At 42.5% G+C, this 24,731-nt stretch overlaps 1 protein-coding gene across 7 annotated transcripts in view; it reads left to right on the top strand.

Moving 5' to 3' along the window:
* CUX1 (cut like homeobox 1) overlaps window positions 1-24,731 on the top strand; it is a 281,213-nt gene that overhangs the window by 217,203 nt on the left and 39,279 nt on the right. For 6 of the 7 annotated variants that reach the window (XM_037375045.1, XM_037375048.1, XM_037375044.1 and 3 more), the window contains 2 exons: window positions 15,152-15,454; window positions 19,851-20,039. The exons of the other annotated variant lie outside the window; for it this stretch is intronic. In XM_037375045.1, coding sequence (XP_037230942.1) covers window positions 15,152-15,454; window positions 19,851-20,039 — 492 coding nt within the window. The remainder of the gene's footprint in view (window positions 1-15,151; window positions 15,455-19,850; window positions 20,040-24,731) is intronic. 7 annotated transcript variants of the gene reach the window in all.

Genomic DNA, 24,731 nt, shown 5'->3' with positions numbered 1-24,731 from the left:
ATGGGAACAAATGGATAAGCATTAGATAGATAGATAGATAGATAGATAGATAGATAGATAGATAGATAGATAGATAGATAGATAGATAGATAGCAAAGAGAAGCCAGGCTTGTGTTTCTTCTTTGAAAGCTTACAAATTTTGAAAACATGCAGTCCGTATCAAAATTACAGCCAAAGATATATATATCTCTGTATTTTCTGCCTGTGACCTTTCATCAAGGCTTTGGTGATCTTGTGCGAGTTTCAGTGAACATGTTTTACACAAAAATGGTGTGTGTACCCTAGGTGGTCAAAAATAGTATCACTGTGCCTTTTCTAACATTTTTTTCTGTGTATTTCCTTCCACCTAAATGCTCTAATGCCCTTGGGTAAATCTGCCTTTTTAATGATTTATGTGTCAAAAGCATGGACCAAATCACGTGGAAAAAAAAGTTGAATTAGTGTCACCCAACTGCATCAGCATTTTTTCGTGATGAATTTGGCCCTTATTTAGTTGCATTACTGATGATCAGAGCTGGGTTGGGTTTGGACAGTAGCCATGTGCCAGAAGAAGGTTTATGTGCTTGGATTTTTTTCTAAATACTTGCACTGTATATAGCTTCTATTAGTTTGTTTTATTTTGGGGTCTTGTGTCTTTACTGAGCATCTATATGACATGAAGACAGAGTTTCTTTTCTGGTGCTGTTGGTTTCATAGCTACTCCCAGGAAAGCCGGATTTTTATTCGCTTTTGTATTTATCCTCTGTGAAGGACATGTACTCTCTCTATACTACATTAAAGACTTGCAAATACTCAGTGGGAAAAAGACGTGCCTTTTTGGTATGTGTTTCTGTAAGGGTCGTCTTATGACCTAATGTGGAAATCTTCATTTGCCGATACAGCTGCGGGTGATCTCAGGGGATTTTGAATTTCCCTTTTGTTTGTCTTCCTTTCTGGGTATCATCCATCATTCCTAACCTCATGCTGCTTAGCAATAGTAACACTCATGGGAGTTGAAGAAAGGATTATAGCAGCATAAAATGGGGAGCTAATTAGAGCTTGTTTCAAAATCAGAATCTAGCTTGAGATAATTGCGTATTATCTGGTGATTTAAAAACCCAAGATCTACTGTATTTAGATCAACTAAAATATGCATAAAAGCTTTATTTTCCAAATAAAACATTTGTAACAACAGGGAGATTACTTCTTATCATCCCTTGGGAAAGAAAATCTGGGAAAAAAAAATCAGAACGCAATCTATGATTTACTGTAGTTGTGATTTTAACAGACGTATTGTGGAATGATGACAAACCCAGGTATCCATGGTGTTTTTATTTATGTAATACGTATTTCAGTAGTATTTTTCAGTACAGAAGCTGCTGAGCACAGCCAGGTAGTTAAGTGTGTACTGGGTGGATCATCCTGGTTACCTGATGACAGAAGGATGCTGTCACACTGACTGCTCTGGGAGGAACAAGGTGGGGGGAGAGTATGTGTCAGGCTTGCAGTCCGTATTCCAGATTAGTGTCCTGATGCGCTTCTGGGAAGAGCTAGCTAGCCATATGGTGACAGTGGAGAAGCTCTTACCCCACCCCCCATTTCTCCATGATTCATGATTCTTTCTTGCATTGTGCTGTTTTGTTCTGGATGGGCAGTGCTGGCCGAGATGGTGCTCCGGAGCACAATAGGGATTAGCACACGGAGAGCTGAATCCTTAGTACCTTGAGATGACCCAAGGGATCAGTCCAGCGATGCTGACAGATCTTGTCAAATTTGAAGCTATTTTTTTTTTGTTGAATCAAAGAGGAGAGGGAGACTGTTTTGCAGTCATTTGCTGGCATTCGGGGTTAATAAAATTGTATGACATGAAATGTTTGTGGTTAACGTAGTCTATAAAAATGGAAGAGAAGGGAGGTCACGTGGGTTTTAATAACTGAGTAGTTGGGCTGCTGGAGTTCCTTGCATGGATGGTTTATGTTTGCTGACGAGTTTTTGAGTCCTTGCATTTTGGTGGAGAAGGTTGTCTCCTTTTGTGCTAGGTGCAAACACATTTGTCAAGTTTAGAGCTGAACAACTACATCAGCCAAGTAGTTACCTTCACGCTAACCCTGAAGCACAGCAGCACGTCTTGGTGAAGTTTCCACATTCTTTCTGTGTGGCTTGAGATTGCGGCTCTGAAGCAGTTGGCTGTGACTGTCTGGATTTCAAACCATAGGATATCAGTTGGCTTCTCATAAGGGCAGCTGTTGTAGTCTGTCTGTAATGTGTGTGATCATACTCTGTGCCATTTCCCTGACATTTGGACCATGAAAACCTTCCTGGCAGCCTTTCTGGTATCAATAAAGCTGGGAGAATCGCTGTCAAGGCACCTCACTGGGACCTGGGAATGCAGCACGAAGTCAGTGCTTCAGGTTCAGGCTATCACTGGTAACCATCATCTGGCGATTTCTGCCTCATGCCTGGATCTGTCCTCCCCAGGCTCTCTTGTGTGGCCGGAGTCCTTTGGCCATCGGTGATGCTTTGCAAATAAGTCAGTATTTGTAAAGAAATTCCTGTCCTAGTTGTGTTCTTTTCTGTCCACTGAACCACCCAGGGATTAAACTCGCAGAAGATGACTCCATCCTCATTGTGGTCATAACTTTATTGTTATAAAAGTGCTAAAGTAAAATATATAATTATAGAGTGAACGCTATTTTCTAGGCAGATATTCCTTGCAGCTGAATTACTGTGACAAAGCACCAACACACTTTTCATATTAATATGGCAAAGAGGAGACTCAGGCTGGATTCTAAAGACAAATGTCATTCACTCTGAAGTGTGGTTAGGAGTTCGTAGCATTCGTTTTGGAGAAGTTACCGAGTCAAGTTGCAGCTATGTTTTATTTCTGTGGTTAATTTGGGAACGTGGGTCCATTCTGCTCACTCCCCTTTGGTGTGGAGGAAAAGATCTCCAAGCAAGGAGCTGCTGTGCAGCTCAGCAGTAGCATTTAGCCAGGTACACCAATACCTCGTTCTCAAAGTCTTCATTTTTAAAAATTGAAATTAATTTATGAATATTTTTTTTTAAGCTGTACAGAAAAAGAAACTTTCCTGACCGTTATTGCTGCTACACTTCTCAGGTAGTCTGTAGGAATACCAGTTAGTATAGTAGCTGCTAAAAAGTGGATGTAGCTTGTGAGTAGTTGCTTTGACTGTAACTTCAGCATCAGTCTGAGCATGTAACTTCCTTGCACTCTTCAGGATTTGTTTAAAAGAAGCCATGGCCATTGAATATTAGAGCTCTGTAAACCTCACTGTTCATCATTTAATTACCAGTGTTTTCTCGTCCCTCCGCTTGCACGTTTGGAGATGAGCAGCCTCCTTTGGGGAGGGGGCCTACATTACCCCCCCTCCCTGCTTTCAGGCACGGGGGGCTTCTCCTGCCAGCTTCTAAGCACAGAAGAGCTGAGTGGAAAACGATGAGCTGATACATTAGAAAGCCAAATATAAAAATAACTGGAGCAGCACTGAAACACCAATGAGGCCGTCACAGTCATGCCACAGCACGGGAAGGCCAGGCAGCTCCGGGGGGGGTCAGGAGCCAGGGTGATGGCCAGGCTCTGTCCCCCATGGGCTGGCAGCTGCAGAAGAGGTTGGAAAGGCTCTTCTCCGAAGGGAACAGATATTTTTCTGTTGGTAATAGGAGGCTCTGGCAGCTGGCAGAAGCTGACGTTGGTCTTCTGGTTGCTTGTGGGAAAAGGAGGGGGCTGCAGGTCCAGCCCCCGTGGCCACGTGGCTACCACTGGTGGGATGGAGGTAGCCATCATGCCCTCGGCCATCCCCAGGCAACAGCCCAGCCGCTGCTCAGCATATTACAAAATGCTCCTCCGCTGGATGAAAATTACCTTGCTTTCAATTCAAAGAACAGATAATGGGCTATTTTCCTCCCAAAATACTGGTGAAAAGGTGCGCTAGCACCGAACACACGGCTCGTTATTCCCATCTGATAATGGGGATGGAGCTACGAGGCAGCTGCCTTCTCCACCAAGTAGCTCTGGAACAGGGAAATAAACAGCCTGTTAGACTCGAACAATGAAATCCTGTTCCGATCATAGAGGTATATATTACTTGATAGCAAATCATTCCCAAGAAGAAAAAGCAGAAAATTACCAGAAAATTAACATCTTCAAAGTTACCTTGTAGCCTGTCCTTTGTGTTAGGGTGCCAGAAAAACGGATGAATTTGTCTTACCTAATTTGATGGGTATTGGAGGTTTTTAAATTTGCCAGCAGCCATCCAGAGAAACAGCAAATGAAAGAATCCAGTGATTATTTTAAACTTGATGAGAAACACAACTTGCATTGAAAACAAAGCAAAGCAGATTTGAGATCAAATTTAAATAAAAGTGAAAATAGAAAAATCTCCAATTAAAAAGCCTAATGAAAGGAGAAAATATAATGACAACAAGAAATGTAAAACAGGCCTGAAGTACATGGCCCATATTTATACTTGTCAAAGATAGCGACTTAAAAGATACTTGTTCCCTTGGCTGTGTCTGTGATGCCCTATAGTGGGGTTGAAAAGGGTGATTGTTGCCCAGAATAATTCAGGCAGTGTTTGAGACTATTTATTGGCAAAACATGAGCTTGCCAAAACACCCCCACGTTGCTGTCAGCGCTGGGGGTCTCTCGGACAAGACTGTCCCAGGACAAAAAGCTGCTTTGGAGAGGGACGTTGTCCTTGCGAGGTGTTCTCACCAGCTCTCCTCGCGGGTCGCCTGGCCCCGCTGCAGAGCTGGACCGAAACATTCTTCTCTGTCACGCGGCGTGAGATGTTCCCTTCTGGCGTCTTCTCCTGAGACATCCCCCTTTTCACTCTTGCTTGCTGAAGGGAGGCTGGGATGGATGCGGGGACGGGGGCTGCCCCCTCCGGCTCCTCTCTGCCTGGTCCGCAGGCACGAAGGAGGTGCGAGGGGGCTGCAGTGTAACTACAGTTGTCTTTTAGGTTTGTTTCTCTCTTTTACCCCTCTGGAACTTGGGTCCTAAAAATAGTGCGCGTTTGAACTGGCAGATGTTTCATTTGTCCTTTGCGAGAGGACCAAAATTAGCCTCTCATTTGGCACCTAAATAAAGCAACTTAACTGCCTTTATGCGAACTTTGCAATTACTGTCTATTGAAGTTGCAACATTTTGTTGTGTTTGATGGGGAAGGGTATTATGTAAGCAATACCAGCACCTAAAAAGCCACCAGACCTTGAAGGAGAGAGGACGAGCAAGAATGAGCCCAACTGTTCAGTTTTGGGTTTTCGTTTGGGGTTTTTTTTTTAACTTTTTCTGATGTGAGGCAGGTGGTTTTTCCCTAAAGAGGGTTTCATTTAAAAAAAAAAAAAAAAAAAAGGAAAAGTAACTTGGAAATGCTGAGAGTGCTGTCTATTGTAAAGGTAAAAAAAAAAACCTAATAAAAGGACAGCAATGGTTTCTCTAATTTTCAGAGAAAAATCTGCACAGAACGCCTGAAGCTGGGTTAGCAGTGGGACTCCCCAGGGGCAACAGAAAGATGTTATAATCAATTACCACATCATAACACTGATGTATGATAATTACTGAGTGTTCCTCCTGAGATAGTGCAGCATTTGGCTGGGATGCAGCTCTTTCATGGTCCACTGCCTGATTAATATGCAAATAATAGGCTGATTGCATGATGAATGCAGAAAATGAGTTCGCTGATAACGTGAGCACCGAAGCGGGAAGATGATAAATTACTTTTACTGACTGTCCTACATTAAGTACCCTTTCTCAACAATTTTATCACAAATTAAGTAAAGCAGTATGGAGAGATTATGAGGATGTGTAAAATAATGTACCTTAATAGCTTTTATAATATTGTTGCGTACAATGTAAATGTCATTTTGTTTCAGTACTTTAGGCAGTACTCCTCCTGAAGAGGAGTGCGTTTAGTGTAGCAGTGTTCAGGGTCACTCCTCCTCGACTGCTTGCTTCTAAGAAGAAGAGCAACCCACTGCGCTGCGGCTGTTAGATGGGATGCTTGGTTGGGGAAGGAAAGCAGTCATTAGCCTCCCATCCATCCCCTATGGATCTTGCCCGTAGCAAATGAATGTCCACATTGTTTAGCGGGGGAGATATGTTTAAATGCGATGCACAGTGCACATATGTGTTCTGCTTCATGCTCTTGGCTGGAGTAGACAAGAGGTTAAAATCTTGAAGGAGGATATAGAAATACCTTCACACCCAGGCTTACAACAGAGGAGGACAACAAACAATCATAAACGCATAACGTGTTAAAGTTACTGTCTAATCACAAGGTCAGCAAGTCGACAAAGACACCATAAAGTGCAGCATAAAAGCTCTGACTCTATTTTCCAAAAGGTATTCTGCATGCATTTATTTTGATTATACTAAAAATATAACGATGTAGGGTTGTGGCATCTTGATTGATTGCTTTCATGACATATTTGTTTTAATATTCAGAAAGTCCTTAATAAAGCTTCTGCACACAAGCTGTTTTAATAATAAGGTTATTGAAAATATTTTCCAGCAGTTATTTCTAAATGTCGACTTCTGACTAAGTTACAGAAACAGACAAATCTGAATGTTAAATAAAGGTTAGCAGAGTAGAGCAGCGTCTTTGAAAGCAGCCATGATTTTGCCATTAATCATCTAATTTGATTTCTTTTTTAGAAAGAGTTTTTTAATTGCTTAAAGGTGATACATAAAAACAAAAAATTACCATTCAGCACTCTTCGATGCAGAGACCCAACTCTGGGCTCCAGAAGCCGTGGGTGAGCAGGGGGGCGTTAGGGGAGATTCTCCCTGTGTGCTTGCTGTGTTGTGTACCTGTGCCATAGACATCGCTGTTGGGCAGTGAGCCTGGGCAAGGATTTTGGGGCTGTTGGCCTGACCTGAGCATCGCTCTGATGTTTCCCATTGTGTGTCTACATCCAGCTAAAAAAATTCTCAAGTTCCTATTTCCTGCCCCCCCCTTCATTTGTTGTAAAATAGCACTTTAAAAATATGGCTATATAGAGACCTCATGCTTCCCTGTCAGCCATGTAAAAAATTTTCCTTAATGCTTCTATTCGAGAGTTTTATCAGGTGGTGCAGTTGTGTTGGGGGTTGGTGCGTCCATTTTGAAGTCCAGTAGATCCCAGTGCAACTTCTCATTTGCATCGTTTAATTCCAGTTGTGTCTTTCCGCATAAGGTTCTGGACATCCTAGGTGTTCAGACTGCCCTTTGTAGCATTCCATACCCCGCATCCGAGCCCACCCATGCCACAGCAGAGCACCAAGTACCAGAGTCCCCCTCACTCAGAAGGAGCTGGATGGTTTGAGTTTACCCAGCTTTACGGCTGTCCCGCTCTCTGATGTTGCGGAGCCGTTCCTCCTGTCCGAGTACCTGGATTTTGCCTCCGTCCGTCCAGGCACGGCGTGGTGCCTAGGTTGTGCAGAACAGAATTTTCCAGCTCTTGAGGCATGTGGCATCAGTGGGGTACAACACACGGCTCGGAGAGCGCTCGGGCGCTCGCTGGCACAAGTGCTCGAGAGCTGGGTCTGAAGGGCTGCACGTGTTCGCCAGCCAGGACGTTCGGGGACACCTTCCTGCAGCAGCCGGAGAAAGAGGGGTGAGACCCAAGTGACAGCACTGACCTACTCCACGTGGCAAAGGCTTTGTAAGAGGCAGGCAGAGGGAGGAAAATCTGACCCATCGAGGCTGTGAGCCGAGCAGGACGGTCCCCTGCCCTGATTCCTCACTGCAGATTTGGTTCCCCCAGCTCCGTGGGGCAGCACGATTGTGGTTCAGTGTCAGGCGAAAAATGGAAGTAAAGGCTAGAGCTAGGACAGGAGTACCTTAAACTGGTATGGTGCCAGTTCGTGGCTGTGAGAAGTCGCAGGTTTGGGCACAATAGTGGGATTTCCAAGACTGTCTGAGGCGTTTGTGGTTGTGTATTCATTGAAAGGAGAATTGGTTGCCCAACTTCTCTGAGTACTTTTAAATGCCCAGCTGTAAATCTCTCTTCATGAGTCTGTCGCCAGTTCCCATCTTACTTGCTCTATTCTGAACTTCTCTGATTTCTCCAGCTCCTTCTGGTTTCTAGAATGGCTCAAACCCACATTTTTTTAATACAAGCGCAAAGCTAACATAATTACTGAAAATGCAACACAAAATTGCGGCAATACCTTGTAATCCTTTAACAATACTCAGAAGCAGTTTTTTCAAGTACTTCGAACATTTACCCTGATCATTCAGATAGTTTTGCGTCCTCCTGTCACTTGACATATACTCATATGCAGAATGGGTATATGTATATACTTTTTTTTAGTATTGCCCCAGTAATTTCAGAGTTAATCAGAGCTGGTTTCCTCCCCTTTCAGTGCAGACACGCATACATCTGCACGCTTTCCTAAAGGGGTTTTCTTTTGATCCCTCCCCTCATCCACATAAAATTTCCCTCTGAGCCAAGACCCAAAATAACATTTTCCCCAAAGTTATAACATTTGTCAAATAAACAAACAAACAAAATCTCCACGGTCATAGTGGGAATCTATAATCGGAACTATAGCGAGTGCTTGCAACTATAACTGCATGTACTGATGTACTTTACATCGTTATATATGCACACTGTAGGGAGGTTTGTATACTCCCTACATATAACTGTGGGAGTTTATAACCGTAGGGAGGATCACATTTTCATAAACCACATTAATTTGCAAATTGTGAATAGGCAAGGTTCACTCACTTAAAGCAGATCCACCAAAACCACTACCTGGGAGAAAGCGCTCCGCTTTCACGTGTCATTTCTTTTAATTAGTCAGAAGAGGGATGTATTGCAGTGCTGTTCCGCAAACGCTGATCAGATTTATTACATAGTTCGCACTTGCACCGCACCACTGTTAGCGAGGAGAGTTGCTATGGTGCTTCAGAAAATCCTGCAAAGACAGCCATTGCTGAACGTAAAATCAGATAGAAGGTCAAGAGAACAAAATCCCTCCCTGAAATTTTCAGACCTTGGGAAACAGAATAACGCGCTTGTCCTGCGGATGCTTCGGTTGATCGGCTGTGTGATCAGGTCCTGCTTCTCAGGGCAACACACACACTGGTTTTTGGTCTGGGAATTGGACAGAATGGGCAGCCTCATCATCAGGGGAAACCAGAAACTAATCCAGTCCCAGTGTGAGCCACTTTGGTCTCAGGCAGCCTGCCAGGTCTGTTGTTGTCCATTAACTCATCTGCACGAGGAGGTAAACGCAGGCCCTGAAGTAGCAAATGCTCTTTTAAGAGGTTGCCGAGAAATCTCCTGTCCGCATTTGTCTGCTTTCGTCTTCCCCTCTAATTTGCTGTAAAGGGAGTGAGCGGAGCGTGGGATGCTTCGTTGCCTCCCTGCTCCGCTGTGCACAGGACGTGGCGATTCTCACTTCTCCTCGATCAGGAATTTTGAATTTGACTAGTTTGGCATAAACCTGAAGCCCGAGTTTTGGACATTACAAAAAGTGGTGCATCAAACCAAGCGCCAGTTAAATCATGTTTGGGTTCTTGTCGGAATGTCACAGAGTACCCTGTCATTTTGTTTTAGCAACTTGTCCTTCCAAATGCGCAGTTCGCCTTATGGCATGCCAGCAGTAAAAATGTCACTTACAATAATTACTTTTTGGTGAAAATGCTTGCTGACTTCCTACCTTCAAGCTGTTTTTTACACAGTGGGGAGATAATAAGAAATGACTTTATCCTGACTGCTCAAATGAACACTAAATGGAATTTAGGTTATTATTACTGCAGATAGAGGACTGTGTATTGAAATTTAAATAGTGGATCAGATAAACTACAGAGATTTGTGTCTGAAAATTATAGTGGATCTGCTTTTTCAATCCACTTCGCTCTGAAACTTAAGGCAGCTGTTGCCTGCCTGCTGTCTTTAGAATATAATATTTTTCATAATCCTTTTAGAGGCCCCTGAATACCTCCTGCGATTTGCATGGTCTTCCCCAACTTTGCCATTTTCCTACCTTGTTCCCCACGAGCCCTTTTGCCGTTGATTAGCTAAGTTTGTGTTAGCAACAACACTTGGGCAGTTTATTCTCCCAGCCATTCCCAAGCTGCAAAAGCGCAGGGTGCTCTTTATAACCGGGTGAGTACGCGGGGAGGAGAGGCTGGGCGCGTTCAGCTTGTGTGGTGTGCTTGCAAATTCAGATGCTCTCGGTGAACTCTTTGCTCTGAACTTTTGCTGTCCAAGTGGCTGTAAAGTGAGTGCACTGCTGTAGGAGTTGCGGCAGGGTCTGAGCAAAAGTGGCAAACCTGCAGCTCTCAAAAGGCATGCAAGAAGTTCCACCGGAGGAACGTGCCTGTGCTGGCAGACAGCAGCGGGATGCCTCTGGGACTGATGAAACTGTATCCATGTCTCCACACTGCTCCGTCATCTAGATACCTCTGTTGAGGGGGATGCATCCAGGACTGCTGTCAGGTCATGTAGACGTCTGCGATTTTCTGGGGAGGTTGTAGCAGGCATCACCTGCAAGTCTTTACATCGGAGGTGTCCTGAGCAGCTTCAGAAGGAGCATCCCACCCAAGTGTGCTGTGGATCTGAGCTGTACTGCTGCTTTGGTAGGGAGGACCGTGTTGGATTTCTTCCTGCGGTCGGAAGAGTTCCTGTGCATCACAAAAATGGTCCTTCTTGACCGGTGCCCTGCAGTTTTGCAGAATATAATTAAATGTCGCTGACCAACGAGTTGGTGCAGCTGACTGATGATACTGAGTGCTGCAGGAGGGGAGCCCCGTGCAGCCTATGGTTCATTACACCCTATAGGGATTTTGTCATGTCACGATAGCTGAACATGATCAGACCTCGTAGAGGAATGTGTCAGCCTGATACTGTGTTGAGGGAGGTGTTTTCAGGTAATTTGCAAGCCACCGGTGGGATCATTATAGTCCAAAATCTTCTACAGACAGTGTTCAAGCAATTTGGGACCCAGGATCCAGTACTGGGGACCTGACCCCAGCTTGAGGGTGGGGAGTCTTGTAGCTGGAGAAGAATAAGAAAAACTAATTTTAAGTTCAGGAAAACTGACATAACCAATGAGTAGAGACTGGAACTCCGTTTCCAACATCGCCAAGCTGTGGTGATGGTTTGGGGTTTTGTTGTAGTAAGATGGTCATTCAAGCAGCAAATTCTATATTGGGAAAATAGTATTTTAAAAGAAGACAGAAGCTATTTGTGTAGTGTTGAGACTGTTCCCATTTGTTTATGTATCTTCATATTAGATTATGCATCCCTCTCTAATACTGTAGTAGGAAAAAAACCCACAACTGAAGAATTTCCTGACTTAAGAGTAAGGACCATGCGTGCTGCCAGGACTGACACGTTCCCAAGTACGGTGCTCTGGCGTTCGCAAGCTGCATCACGTGTATTTGTCTTTATGAAGACATATTTGCCTTGAAAGACTTGAATGCTCACCTTCACTGTGTGGTCATAGCTCTCTCTTAGCTGTTTTCATCAGCTGTGAAATACTCATTCAGTTGTCTTCGTGTTTTAGCTATGAATGGAGGCCAATTGCACTTGCCAAATATTTCAGATTGCTGGCCCATTTACGCAAGCATCACTTCCTAGTACTTGATTTGCATTTTATTATTATTTTCTGCGCTGCATATTTGAAAGTGCTTTTAAAAATTGGTGGGAAGTGCCTAACTTCCGTATACCCTAGACATATATTTTGAAGTAATAATGTAAAAACTGCATGGTAGAGCCTCTGCCCTTTTGTGACTCCATTATACTTGCAGCTTTAGAAGATTTGGATCACTTAAATGCATTTATGGTGTTATTTGAATCTTTAATGACTTTTTTCAACATCAACCTGTAATTATGAAAAAGTTACACCAGTTTCCCGATCATTTAAAATTGCCATGTTGAACTAGGATTTCATCACATGCTTGGGACCTGTTGGACACTCATCTTTCCAGCAAATTTCGTTTGGGAAGACCCTGTTTCTCCCATCCTCTATAAAGCACAGGCCATGGCTGATGTCTTTGGCTACCTGAGATTCAAAAAGATGCCAGGTTCTGTAGTGACCTTGTTCCTGGTGTCACTCTTCATCTCTCCAGCTCTTTACTTCTAGCCCCTTATTTTTGAAGCTTTGGGGCTTTTGCTTCAGGTTTCAAACTGGATACAGGCTGTTGGAAAGCAAAATGCAGCACCCCTCTGGTTTAGCAAAGTTTTTCTGGAGTTTATCAAAATAACTTCATCAATAAATGGTGGCTGTGGGGTTCACAGCTTGTACATCCTACCATAATGCAGTTTTATGTTTATATTGACAAAGTGATCTCTTCCTCACTAAATACAAATGTGTAAACATTCGGTGAACATCACCTATTCACTTATAAGAAACTGGATCGCTCTTACGTTAGTGCTATTCTCTGGCACAGTCTGGGGTTAAAAAAGCATAACACGTTTTAAAGAAACAAGCTTTCAATGTACTGTTTTCATTGGAAATGTTCAATTGCTACTTTGGAAATCTTAATATGTATTTTTCAGATGGCCTGAATTTGTTTCTTTGTCCTGTGAGGAACTTGAAAGAAATGAATACAGACAAATTATTTCATAAAACATGCGAAATGGCTGTGGATTGACAGTTAAATCTGTAATAGTGAATACATTCAATTTTCCCCTTTGTTCTGTCAGCAGTCACTTGTACTCTAAATGTCTATTTAATTTTTTAAGTAGATTAACAGGAAATGTTTGCATTATTTCATTATTGAGTTTACTTTTCCAAATAATGGATCTTTTCCTTAAATATTTATGTGATATTGAAAATGTTTTTTCCATAAGGGAAAAATGCTAAAAATGAATGGGGAACATATTTGGAGTTATTTGTAGTGTATGCGCATAATGCCTCATCTGAAATCGCTGTACATTTCCCTTTCGCTGGGGGAAAAGCAAGCAGTTTGTCATCTGTACTGCCTTCCAAAATTAGGTGCAGATAATCCTACCTTTTTGAGTAAATAAGCAGCAGATTGGCCTTAAAAATGAAATTCAAGTAAGCTCTTGATATGCGATATAAAAAATAAATAAGCTAATGTACAAGCAACATAGAGCATTGCAGTGATAGATGATAATATAGATTACCTTTGTTGTTTACATAATTAGGCTGGGCAGGGAGAGGAGAGGGAGAAAGAAGCATTAGTAAATGCTTTTGTTTAGTCCTGTGTGGTTGGGGTTGGGGTTTTTTTATGATTTTTTTTATTTTTTCTGTGCTCCCTGTGCATGTGGTTTGCAGTGCACGGATGAGGAATTGTATAGGAAATTTGCAGCTGCTCTAGTTATTCAGTAAGATTTGTATAAGCTGGCACAAGGGACAAAATTAGAGGGAACTTGAACGAGTGCCGTGCAGTTTATTAGCTAGGCAGCCATAATTTTGACCTTGCTGTGGGTTAAAGGACACAGACCTGAGAAGAAATCTGTTTATCATGTAGGGAATCCATGCCATCCCTGACAGTGTACAGTGAACAAGATGGATGATCTGCCAAATTGGTCCCTCGCATGGGTGAATCAGGGCAAATTTACAGTACAATTCCTGTGCTGCCTCTGATATAAAAATAACATTTGCTGGGTTTTATATTCAGTTGTACGATGACCTAGGGTGAACGGAGAAAAGAAATAAGATTTGTAAGATCCCTATTACCTTAAAGATTTATATGCACCTTGCTTTCCTTTTATGTCTGCCTCTTTTGCATCTCTCATAAAGCTCTAAGGGAAAAGTCCAGTTGCTTGGTTTGAGACAGCAACTTTATGTGAGTATGTCAGGGAACCTCTCTTAAATGCAGCATCAGGAAAGCTGTTTCCTTGAACAACACAATTAGACCGTGCACCCTGCTTCGTTTGAACCCTGCTTTTACTTCGGTAGTATTTTCCTTTGGTATTTGGGATGTTCCCATGCTACACAAGCTGGGCGTTCTGTAATGCTTTGACAATATTCTGGCTAACAAAGAGACCTGAAAAATAGTGACATTTGCTGTTAGCCATCGCCATGGTGGTGACAGGACCTGATGCTGCAGAATGAACCACTCTCATAGTAGTGTTGCAGCGCCCAGGAGAACGCAATTCTGTTAAAGGGACTAAGTTTTTGATGTAGACTCATCCTTGTACGATGGAGAGCATTGTAAGCTTCCTCCAGAGATCTCAAGGCAAATCCACTGATGGATGAATCTGAGATACGTGCGATTAACCATGTCAAGTAATGAGATGTGAGATGGCAAGGAGGAAGAAGCAGTCCCAAAAAAATGGGAAAGAACTGTGAATGAAGGAATCACGTGCTCTTTATCTTTCCAAGGGAGTTACTCTTTTAAACCCCATTGTCTACATGTCTTTAACACCGTTTAGACTTTACCGTTAGATGTCTGGATTGTCAGCATCAGTTCAGTTGGTACATTTCATTAGAGATAAATGTGAATTTATTAGGGGAGACCAACATTTTGTACAGAACGTAATGTTGTTGGCAAATTAAGACATTCAGAAAGCTTTCTTTTAAACAAGGTGTCACGATAACAGGTTTGGGTGTCTCTTCATCCACTAGCTATCTTTATGTTGGATTCTCAAACACATTAATTAAAACAACTTAATTGCAAACTGTACTTTAATCTTGTTACTTCTGGGCGAAGAGAAGTGCGAAAATGTGATGCAAGTGGTAAGAAATAAAATGGAATCAATAACACTCTCAAAATATAAAGTTGTATCAGTTGTAGAAAATCCCTCATTGACACTACAAAGCAGTAGCTGAGTGAGTTTCCTACAAGTCACAGAAGGAGGCTTAAACCAGTCTGTAACGGTACATTTAAAAGCATCTGCATACAAAAATGTTGCAGAAAGCAAAACTGAGAGATTTCCTGACCAAGGAAATTTCTTGCAAACTTACAGACTATCCACTTGCCATTTTTTTTCCTGATTTTTATTTGTATTTGTACATCTTGTCTTTATAAAAAAGCAGAGATGACTCAAGATAAAATTAGAAAATAATTTTGTTTTTAAAAAGAGGCGTTTTAGTTAGCGAGTCATAACAAGTAGCATTTTGCATACTTAGGCATTTCTTTAAGTAGGTAGAATATAAATGAGAAGGAAAGTTAAATATCCTGCAATCAAAACATTACAATTATGCTAAAGTGGGGACTTCTTTCATTTTTTTTTTTAATTACAGAAAGCACTCCAAAGACTTCTGCCAGTTGCAGTCCCGCTCCTGAGTCTCCAATGAGTTCCAGTGAATCAGTGAAAAGCCTGACTGAATTGGTGCAGCAACCCTGTCCCACTATAGAGACAAGTAAGGATGGCAAATCCCAGGAATCTAATGAGCCACCTGCTTCTGAATCCCAGTCTACAACACCTTTGCCGCTGTCGGGCCACTCGGCGCTCAGCATTCAAGAACTGGTTGCGATGTCCCCTGAGCTGGATACATATGGCATTACAAAGAGGGTCAAAGAAGTGCTAACGGACAACAATCTTGGTAAATCCCTTTATTTTCATTTCTTGACTGAAATAAAATGGAAGCATTCAGGCTTTTATTTTTAAGCTATATTTCAGTAGATGTTTACAAGAATACTTGGGTTTGACTGTGACCTATGCTTTAAGCTTCTAAAAAAGATAGTTGTGGTTTTTTTTTTAAACCGGTAGAAAAATCCTTTTAGATTGTCACACTCTCCTTAAAATCTCATCATATCCTTGCTCTTCTTATGCTCTGCTCCTGGCTGACCAGCCAGACACTACTCCCACCTCCCTAAATACAGTCCAGCAGGCTGTCAGGAAGACCCAGCCTCAAAGCCAAGGAGATCTCCCCTGGAGAAATGCATGTTTCCCCATGCCCCAGCGGTTTAGGCATAGGTGAAATAGAGGAGTCCAGCACGATGGGAGAGGGAGGTGCGTCACAAGCAAAAGCATAGTGCTAGGGGAGGGTACCTGTAGAGCTAGGAGGGTAAATTCAGACTCCGTTGAGGTTTAGGTGACCTATCGATAAGTATATGGGGCCATGCAGGTATTTCACTTACGAGATGTGCAAAGCTAAGGCTGCTTTTGCTTACAAATAAGTTTTTGGGTGTCAAATTAAGTGTAACACTTACAGGGCTGTACATTTTGAGTAGTCCAAGGGATTAACCGGATCTGAGAATGGGAGATCCACGCTTAATACTGCCACTATGCCTCTAAACCACTGGTTCTTCATATGTGTTTAACACTTGCCTCCCTCACAAGGCATTGGGAAGCCTTTAGCAGACCTTTGAAGTCTGTAGCGGGAAGGCAGTACGGGTCGCCCCAGTGTTACCTGCACGTGCTTCTGGGGCTTAGCATGGGATTCATCTCACTCACATTGATCAAAATAGATGTCTGGTACTCTCCGGAGGTACCAATTTCTCTCCATTCACTACAAAAGGGACCAAAAAGATGTTTAGATTTAGACTGCTGATGATACTTACATGAGAGGAATTCCATATCATCTGAACATTATGACTGTATAAGTAAAAACTCCTTTATTTTAGTATGTAAGGAAGCCTTTTTTTGGCTAGACACAGAATAACATGTTATTATTTTAGATTATTTTTTTTAAAGTGGAAAACTAATGAGATGGGGGAGGTTGCAAGTTGTAATTTAACATAATCTGGGCAAAAAAAAGAAAATGGCCCTGATCGTGGACATAGCCTGCATGAGATGGTGTTCCACTGAACCCAGCAAAATTACACGCTCGTGCACATTGGCACGAGCAGATTGTGGTTGCTTGTTCAGTGGAGGTAATGTAGAGGTAAAGCCACAAGTCACAGTAAGGGTTTGCAGGTTCAAGCCCCTAGTTTTTGGGCAAAATGCTGTTGAGTGCTGTACCTGCTCTGTGTTCCAGAGAGGTTTGAAAAAGTATTTTTGTTTGCATTTGCTTTGATGCCATTTTTACTTAGTCTTTTTTATTTCCCATGATTTTTGTTTTCCTACAGTGTGGCTGACAAGCCTAAAAAGCAGCAGAAGAGCCAGGAAATGTGCCCCAAACTCTGCATTAGGTGTGGAACCAGTTTCAATGTCTCCTTTTGTGCCCTCAGTGTGCTAGTGCACCAGATTGACTCGGTGCACAGGTTTCTCTCTCTTAGGCCTCAGAGCCTTGTGAACCAGTGTCAGACAACTGGTGGTGGCTCAGTTGTTCCGTTATCACTGGCCAGTAAAGAACAAAGTTGTGCAAAACCATTCAAGATATGTTTGGCGGGTCTTTGCTCCCATGCCTTTTAGTATTCGTTTAACAGTCACTGTTTTAACAAACAATGCCGGCAGCGTTAACACTGAGATGCTGCTGGTAATCCTAGTCCCAAACGTCATAGTATTACCAGTGATTCCCTGTTGGGCAGCGTAAAACTTGGAGAGGGAAACAAATGCAGTGAGCTATTGAAGGATTGCAGCGGTGGGGATTTTGCAGAAAGGGCCAGGACTAACCATGAAACCAACATAATTTACTGAAAGCAACATCAGTGGGAATAGGCATGAAGGATAGTGGGGCCAAAGATAGGGAGAATTAGCAGGAATTTTAGGAAACCTGTGCTTAAAAATATTGCAGTTATTGATAGCACTCTGATGGAGTGTGATATACCTGCTACCTCCTGAGAATGATTTCTAACACATTCCCCTTTAGCTTGGGAGTCTTTCAGGTGTTTTATCCTGTCGGGCCACATCCTGGGATAAAATAAATGATACAAACATCTTTAGCTTTGTTTTTAACACCAAGAGAACATGACGTTACCTTCTCCCGCATTTGCATTTTTAATTTTTAGGCTGTAGTTTGAGGTTCGCTTGCTTTAGCAGCATTGCTAGTACCTGATCTGGTGTGCTTATTCCTGACCCTTTTGCGAATTTGTGCTGGCATTCCTCTTCACGTGGCCACACAATAAACCTGCCCAGCTGGTCTGAGTCAAAAGAGGCCGTTTGATTCTAGGTAGGTTGGTTTGACTCAGATCGGTTCCCTGCTCCGATTTAATGTGCAGCCAAGCAGGCGGTGGCAGTGGCCACGCTGGCCCTGCGCAGCAGCTGCTGGAGCCTCCGCAGCTGCAGGAAGAAATGCTCATGGCATTGCAGCCTGAGCACAGCCCGGGCTTAGGAACTGGGGGGGAACGTTAGTTACGAAGGCAAATTAAAAGATTTTTTTAAAGTAGCTGTCTCATCTTGCTAGTAGCTGGCAGGTTTAGAGGTAAATGTGTGAGGCCTTACTGATTTTTTTAAACAGACCGACAGGGAGCAGGTTCTCTCTGCAATACGCATGATCTAAAATCGGCCCTGAGTTACTTCTTTTGTCTGATTTTCCTGATACTGAGGGTAATGGAAAATCACTTTTTACTTAGGTACTTAAGTGAATTCTGAATTTAGGTTTCTGTTAGGTCTGTAAGAACCATTTTTGGGGTTAGTTTTAGAGCTTATTAGCAGACTGTGTCATGTTAGGCCTGTCCTCGTTTCCCCTTTCTGCCTTTTGTTGTCTCGGCTGTTTCCTCCAAAAGCTTTGCAGACCCACCTGCCCTATGCATCTGAATGGGATGTTCTGCAGCTTCTAACTGGTCCCACATCCCCTCCTGTCCCCATACAGGGGAAAAAAAAAAAACAAACTCAAACAAAACAACCCCAAACAAATCACCAGGGCAAAAGTCTTGGGATGTTTCTAAAGAGGAGGAGGACATTCATGGAGTTAGGCAAAGGGCTGTAGAACAGATATTTTCCACGACCTGTTTGAAGGCAAGAGCTGATGGTGCTTTTGCAAGTGCAGACATGTCCTGGAGCACAAGCTCCCACATATCTGCATTGTCCCTTAGGGATCTGTTTGTTGCCGCTAAGGGTGCTGGCATTGCCAGGAAGCGCAGGAAGAGCGTTCTGCTTTGTGTTAGTGAGGGCATGCAAAAACTACAGATCAGACACAAGACCCTGAGGCCTAAACTTGGTCGGCATGGAAAGATCTTTGGGTTACCTGGAAAACACACTATAGCTGCGCTTGTATCAGAAATCACCGGCGGTGACTCTGATGACTTCAGGCTCTGTCTTTTAACAAAAGCTGTTGCATATTGAGGCAGTTTAGCTTAGGAAGAACACTGAAGTGAAGAGGTTTAGAAAACCAGCTGTATGGTTGGGTTTGAGCTGCACAGGCATTTTCCACAGTCCTTTGGAAGTTAGATCTTAACCACGTAAAACTAGCATTACCAGTGCACATACAAATTCTGCACACTGAAAACCATATGCAGTTTTTGCCCTGTCAGACAATAGGGTTTTGAAAGAGAATTAAAATCTTAACTAGAAGGATCGTAGAGGCTGTAAAAAAAAAAAAAAAAAAGGCTGTTGTATTGTAAAATGTGAGTATCTGTAGTTGGTAAGACACAGTTAGAACACCACCAATAGTACAACACAGAAAATATGTACATGTGTCTTTGAGGACACTTAGATGACCATTGATGAATGGGGGGGTTACATTGATCTTGGTTCATTGATTGCTTGAAATGTTTGGATTGCCCTGTTGGAACGAAGCCGTTGCATTACCCTTCTGCATAAGAGCTAAGTAGCCTCACTACTCTCACTAGTTACCTGCTTAGCTAAAAGTTCAGTTTATTTTTAATCTCATTAATTTTATTTTTTGCACACTGTTTCACTGTAAGGTCCCAGTCCCCAAACGTGTTGAGCTCCCCTCTTTGCCACAGTCAGATCCTAAGAATTAAACTAAAGCTCCATATTTACACTTTTAGTGGGGGGGGCAGAGCTTTTATTCTTCTAAAGGTTTCTTTTGGGTTTTCAAGCAATTCTGAAGTAAGAATAATTGACAAATGATCTTGTAGATGTGTTCTGTCTCTTTAGTTAGCCTCATCTCTTAGCTGAATGAATTCATGCGATTTTCAATTTCGTATTAGGTCAGCGTTTGTTTGGGGAGACAATCCTAGGGCTAACACAAGGCTCTGTCTCAGACCTTCTGGCTCGCCCGAAGCCCTGGCACAAGCTGAGTTTGAAGGGACGGGAACCCTTTGTCCGCATGCAGCTGTGGCTGAACGATCCCAACAACGTGGAGAAGCTGATGGATATGAAACGAATGGAGAAAAAAGGTAACTTAGAGCAGACTGCTGACTCATGTTTCCCGTTATTTCAAAGATGACTGTGTCTTTTATAACTCTTCATAAATAGTATAGGGGCAGCATTGATCCAGTATTATGAAGGTTGCGCAAAAAGACTTCATGGTCCTTTATTTGATGCTAGCTCAAGCAGATACATCTCCAAAAAAAGCCAAACAAAAAACCAACCCCAAACCCTGCATATTCACCAGCTGTCGTGAAATCATTGCTATATTCTCCTATAGATTAATTACTGAGGCCCTGGTGTATCACTGATAACTTGCCTTACCAAATGAGAAATGTGAGTTTGGGAGCTGGCTGTGGGTTATTAGTTAATAGCGCTGCAGCTGGTCACAGATGTTGGCCTGGAAGAACTGTGCATTGATTCCTGAGAGAGCTTCTTGCCAGTCCTGCACTGGTAGTCGCTAGGAGGAATGAAAATGCAGTCTTTATAAAAGAGTATTTGAGAATAATTAAATTTGTAGCCTTTCTAAGGATGAGGGAAGGTGATTGTGTTAATACACACATAAAATGGCTAGGTCATGAGTATGCACCTGTGAGAAACCCAAGTTGTTATTGGGTGTCTTAATAGGGAGTATATCCTGAAAATGTATCCTACTGTCTGTATTTTAAATTCATTGCTAAAAAACAGTGGTTATTCAAAGCCTTGGTTTTAGTACCTTCATGTGATCTTACAGGAGAGATTCATAGGCTGCCATTATCAGCAGTTAACTAATTAATGATACACGCATCTCTCAAGCTATCCCTCAGTGATATTAGTACAGACAGCATTAATTGTATGCGCTGAAAGCACTGCTGTTGACTGATGTCCTGAAAGCATTAACACATTTGATCAAGAACCTGGTGATTATATTAAAAATTTGAGTGAGGGAGCTTCTGGGAAAATCATAGTCTTGCATGCTTGTAAGGAGAAATTCAAATCCTTGTCATAGTAACCGGTATAATATAATGCAGTGCAGTATCTTACTGCAAATCGTGTACGATCTTCCATGGGGAGTAAAATCCACGTGGGTTTCCCACTTACAACTGTAAACCAAAGGGAGCCATGATGGTTTTTGCTGTATTAGAAACGTGGCAGAAATAAAATTGTCAACTAGCTGGATTTTTATAGCCTCGCAGAGAATATCACCCATAATGCAGGAAAATAAAATAAAAATAATTTAAAAGTAGTACTGACTATCCTTTCAAAACTGTTTTCTAAACTGGACTCTTACCAAATACTGTACAATACATATGCTCTATAGATGGCACCTGAATAGAGATAAGGCTATAAATCATTGAGACTCTGTACTGAGCTCCTGAGCTGTGTAAGTGCTGTCCTCATAGCACAGCACTCTAAAGTGAATCCAACCCTGTATTTTCTGCAAAATCCTTTCATGCAGGTAAGGATCCTGTGATTTAACCTTTTAAATTGCTCTAGAGCCACATTAAGAATTTAACTTTCCCTTCAGCTAATGTCAGTTTAAGAACAATGCAACTGTATCCGCTACCAGTGAAACATTACTATCAATTATTCCTTTGCCACATTTTATTAAGGTAGTAAATTAATTATTATCATAAAGGTGAGCTGCATATATATTTTTTTTTTCCTGTTCTGCCAGTCTGAAGTTTGTGCTATTAAAGTCCGTTTTAAGAGGTTCTGAAAATTTGCAGTGTACATTAACTGTGTCTTCGGAGGAAAGGGGGGGTTCACGCTCATTAGGCTCAGACACGCCGCACCACCTTTCCTGCCTTGGGAGAGTTCATTCCTCTTCCTTATAACCTCCCGGTGCGTGTGCAGCTGGTAACGTCACACTCCTCACTGAACAGTACTGAAGCCTGCTGTCAGGAGAAAATTTAATTCCCTTTATTTCCCCATTATTTCACTTTTTAATAATCTTATTCAATACCGCGTAAGATAAAAACTATATTAAAAGGGGCTCTGGTTTACCTCAATGGGCAGCTGCTAGTTCTGCAATAGCGTCTGCTGCATCTGTAGCTGAACACATGCTGGGGAGACTTCCCAGAGGGACACGGTGATGCTGGGCTGGCCACAGCAGGGGTGAAAAAAGGTAGAACAACTCAGAGGATAGAGCTGGCCGTGACAAGTTTGGTCTCAGACCCACATCCAGACCTTTGCCCAAATTATGTTTAGGGGTTATTTTTTCATAGGTCTCCCGAGAAGCGGAGACTGAGCACAGACAAAACTCAGACTTCTCCAAAAATCAAGTGTGTTTGCGACTTGGATTGCAGTTTGAGCTTTGCTGTCACTGCAAATATGCTAAACGATCTCCTTATGTTGTCTGCACACAGCACATATGTTTAAAATAAGAATTAAAAAGGAAAAGCTTTTACAAACGTCATCTAAAGTTTCCAGAGACTGTCATTAAAGCCTAAAGCTTAGGTGCTAGTTCAGCACATGGTGAAGGGCCAGGATTGTGCCTTTGGCCCTGTGGAAATTTGTTCTGCTAATGTATTATCCTCCAGAGGAACAATTGCTTATGACGGAACAGTGGGACATCCTCCTCTTTATTTTTCTGTTAAGGAAATCTGTGCATTTATATCATTTGTTCCCTTCACATGAGAGAGACCCAGATCATCTATTGCACCTTTTGTGATCCCACTGCAAGTTACAAAAGCAGAGGTAGGCATTAGGGCATGAAATGTTTCCCAAGCTATCGTAGCTCCATGCTGTCCGTAGGAGTCTAAAGGTGGGAGCTCTGACCTGGCAGAAGTGCCATCCTTTGGAGAGCAGAGAAAGCAGAGATTCAGAGCATCCTGATGCATGGGTGTCTCATGTTAACTCAGTTGCCAGACCAAATTCCAGAAATGCCAGTTAAGAGATAAGCCTAAACACCTTTTACATCTTCCATGTGAGGTTCTGGTTTGTCTCATGGCCTCCTTTAAGCTGCTGCACGTTGCTGAAGCGATAGATGTTCTCTTTCGGACCTCCTGGTTGTGCCATCAAAGGCAATAAGGGAACCTTGTATATAGTTTGCATGTGAATGCAAGTTTGAAATAACACCTTAACACCTAGGAGGTCTTGGAGAGTGAAGACCTTATAATAAATGCGAGATTATATTGCTGAAATGATTAATTCCATGGTTGAAGGTTGTAACAGTTCCTTGAAGGCTGCAAAAATAAGGCCAGTAGGTCACCTTGAAATAATGTGTTTACCTGCAGTCACTTTGCAGTTCTACATCCAGCTAGAACAACTTAAGTAGGTGATTTTTTTTTTAATTTATTTTTTTTAAAAAGTAACTTTGCTTTTTATAGTTATTTCAAATGCATGCAGGACTGTATCATGGCAGAGTGATGGATCATGAGCAACTCACATTCTGTTCCGTATCAGTGATCTTACACAGTAGGCAATCCACAGATAATCTGTCATATTCAGGCAAAACAAAATGAGGGCCATGCAGATACCCCCAAAAGGTTACAGAATATGTTCAAAATTCACTTTGATGGTAGCAAGACGCAGTGTAAAAACATCCCACTGGATGTGCCACTGTGTAGAGGACAGGTTGCTGAAACCTACTGGAGACAGAAAGCCCAGCCAGTCCCATAGGGAGCTCTGCCAGAAGTTGACTTGTGTGAGAAGGGCTTTGAAAATTTCAGTTTGATTGCATTGAATTTTTATTCTTTGTGCACCCTCAACCTAAAGGCAGAGCTGGAGGAAGAGAGAAATACATTTTTTTAAGAATTTGGTTGCTGACCAGTGTGATGTGCCCCACCAGTCCCTGGCTCTGACTGGAGCTCCTGGCTGTTGGAGATTTAGTGCCTGCTAGATTGATGTCAGGCTGGTGTAATCTGGAACTTAATAGCCTAGGTTATCAAATTGCAGCTCTTGAATACCTAAACTCTTAAATATCTAGAAGATATTTAACAGGCCATTAAATACTTTATTGACAAGATTCGTCTATATTTACCATTTTCAGCCCCCTCATTAGCAATGCTTGTGCATGATACTGCCAGGTGCAGTAAATCCCACCTCTCTTTGCCTGGTGTAAATCAATCAAGTCAGTGACAGTGTTTGCTGGGACTCTTCGCTTGCAGAATTTGCCAGGGTAATTCAGTCCCTATCGGGGAGGAGAGTCAGCAGTGGTATCACAGGCTTCTGCCATCAGCCTTGCTGAGCTCCATCAGGGCAGCAAGAGCTTTCTTGAAAGTACATTCATTTTTGAAAGAGCCTTGCGTAGGGGAGGAGGATGCTGTGGGCTGTTTTTCTTTCATAACCTGTCACCGCTATAGCGAAGATCTGTAGGAAAAAGCAGCAAACCCTGGCAGGTTGTTCAGCCCATCACTAGGATCTCTGGGCTCCGGGCGCCATCGTGTGTTGGAGGTGCAGCTGCCTTCAGCTTCCCGGTCAGATTTTTAATTTAGAGACCTTAAGTGTCAGGGAGACCTTAGTGTACACCTTAAGTGTTTAACAGCCAAAACCATTTCAGCTGAAATGAAGTGCAGCTGTCCTAATCAGGTGCTTATGTGGAAGTTCGCCACTCTTGAAAGAGTGAATTTGGAATATGTCATGTTAACTGAACCCTGTTATTAATTTCCCATATTCATTGAAAAAGCAGAAAACTGGCAGGTTTCCAGTCGATTTACTTTCTTTTCTTCTTTTTCTGCCTCTTGCATCCTCCCCACATTTGCTTTCCTCTGATCACTGATGATGCCCCTTCCTTTCTG

The sequence above is a fragment of the Falco rusticolus genome, chromosome 1 (genome assembly GCF_015220075.1).
Source record: "Falco rusticolus isolate bFalRus1 chromosome 1, bFalRus1.pri, whole genome shotgun sequence".
Lineage (NCBI taxonomy): Eukaryota > Metazoa > Chordata > Aves > Falconiformes > Falconidae > Falco > Falco rusticolus.
The sequence above is the reverse complement of the archived record's forward strand: the minus strand, read 5'-3'. Positions and strand labels throughout refer to the sequence as shown.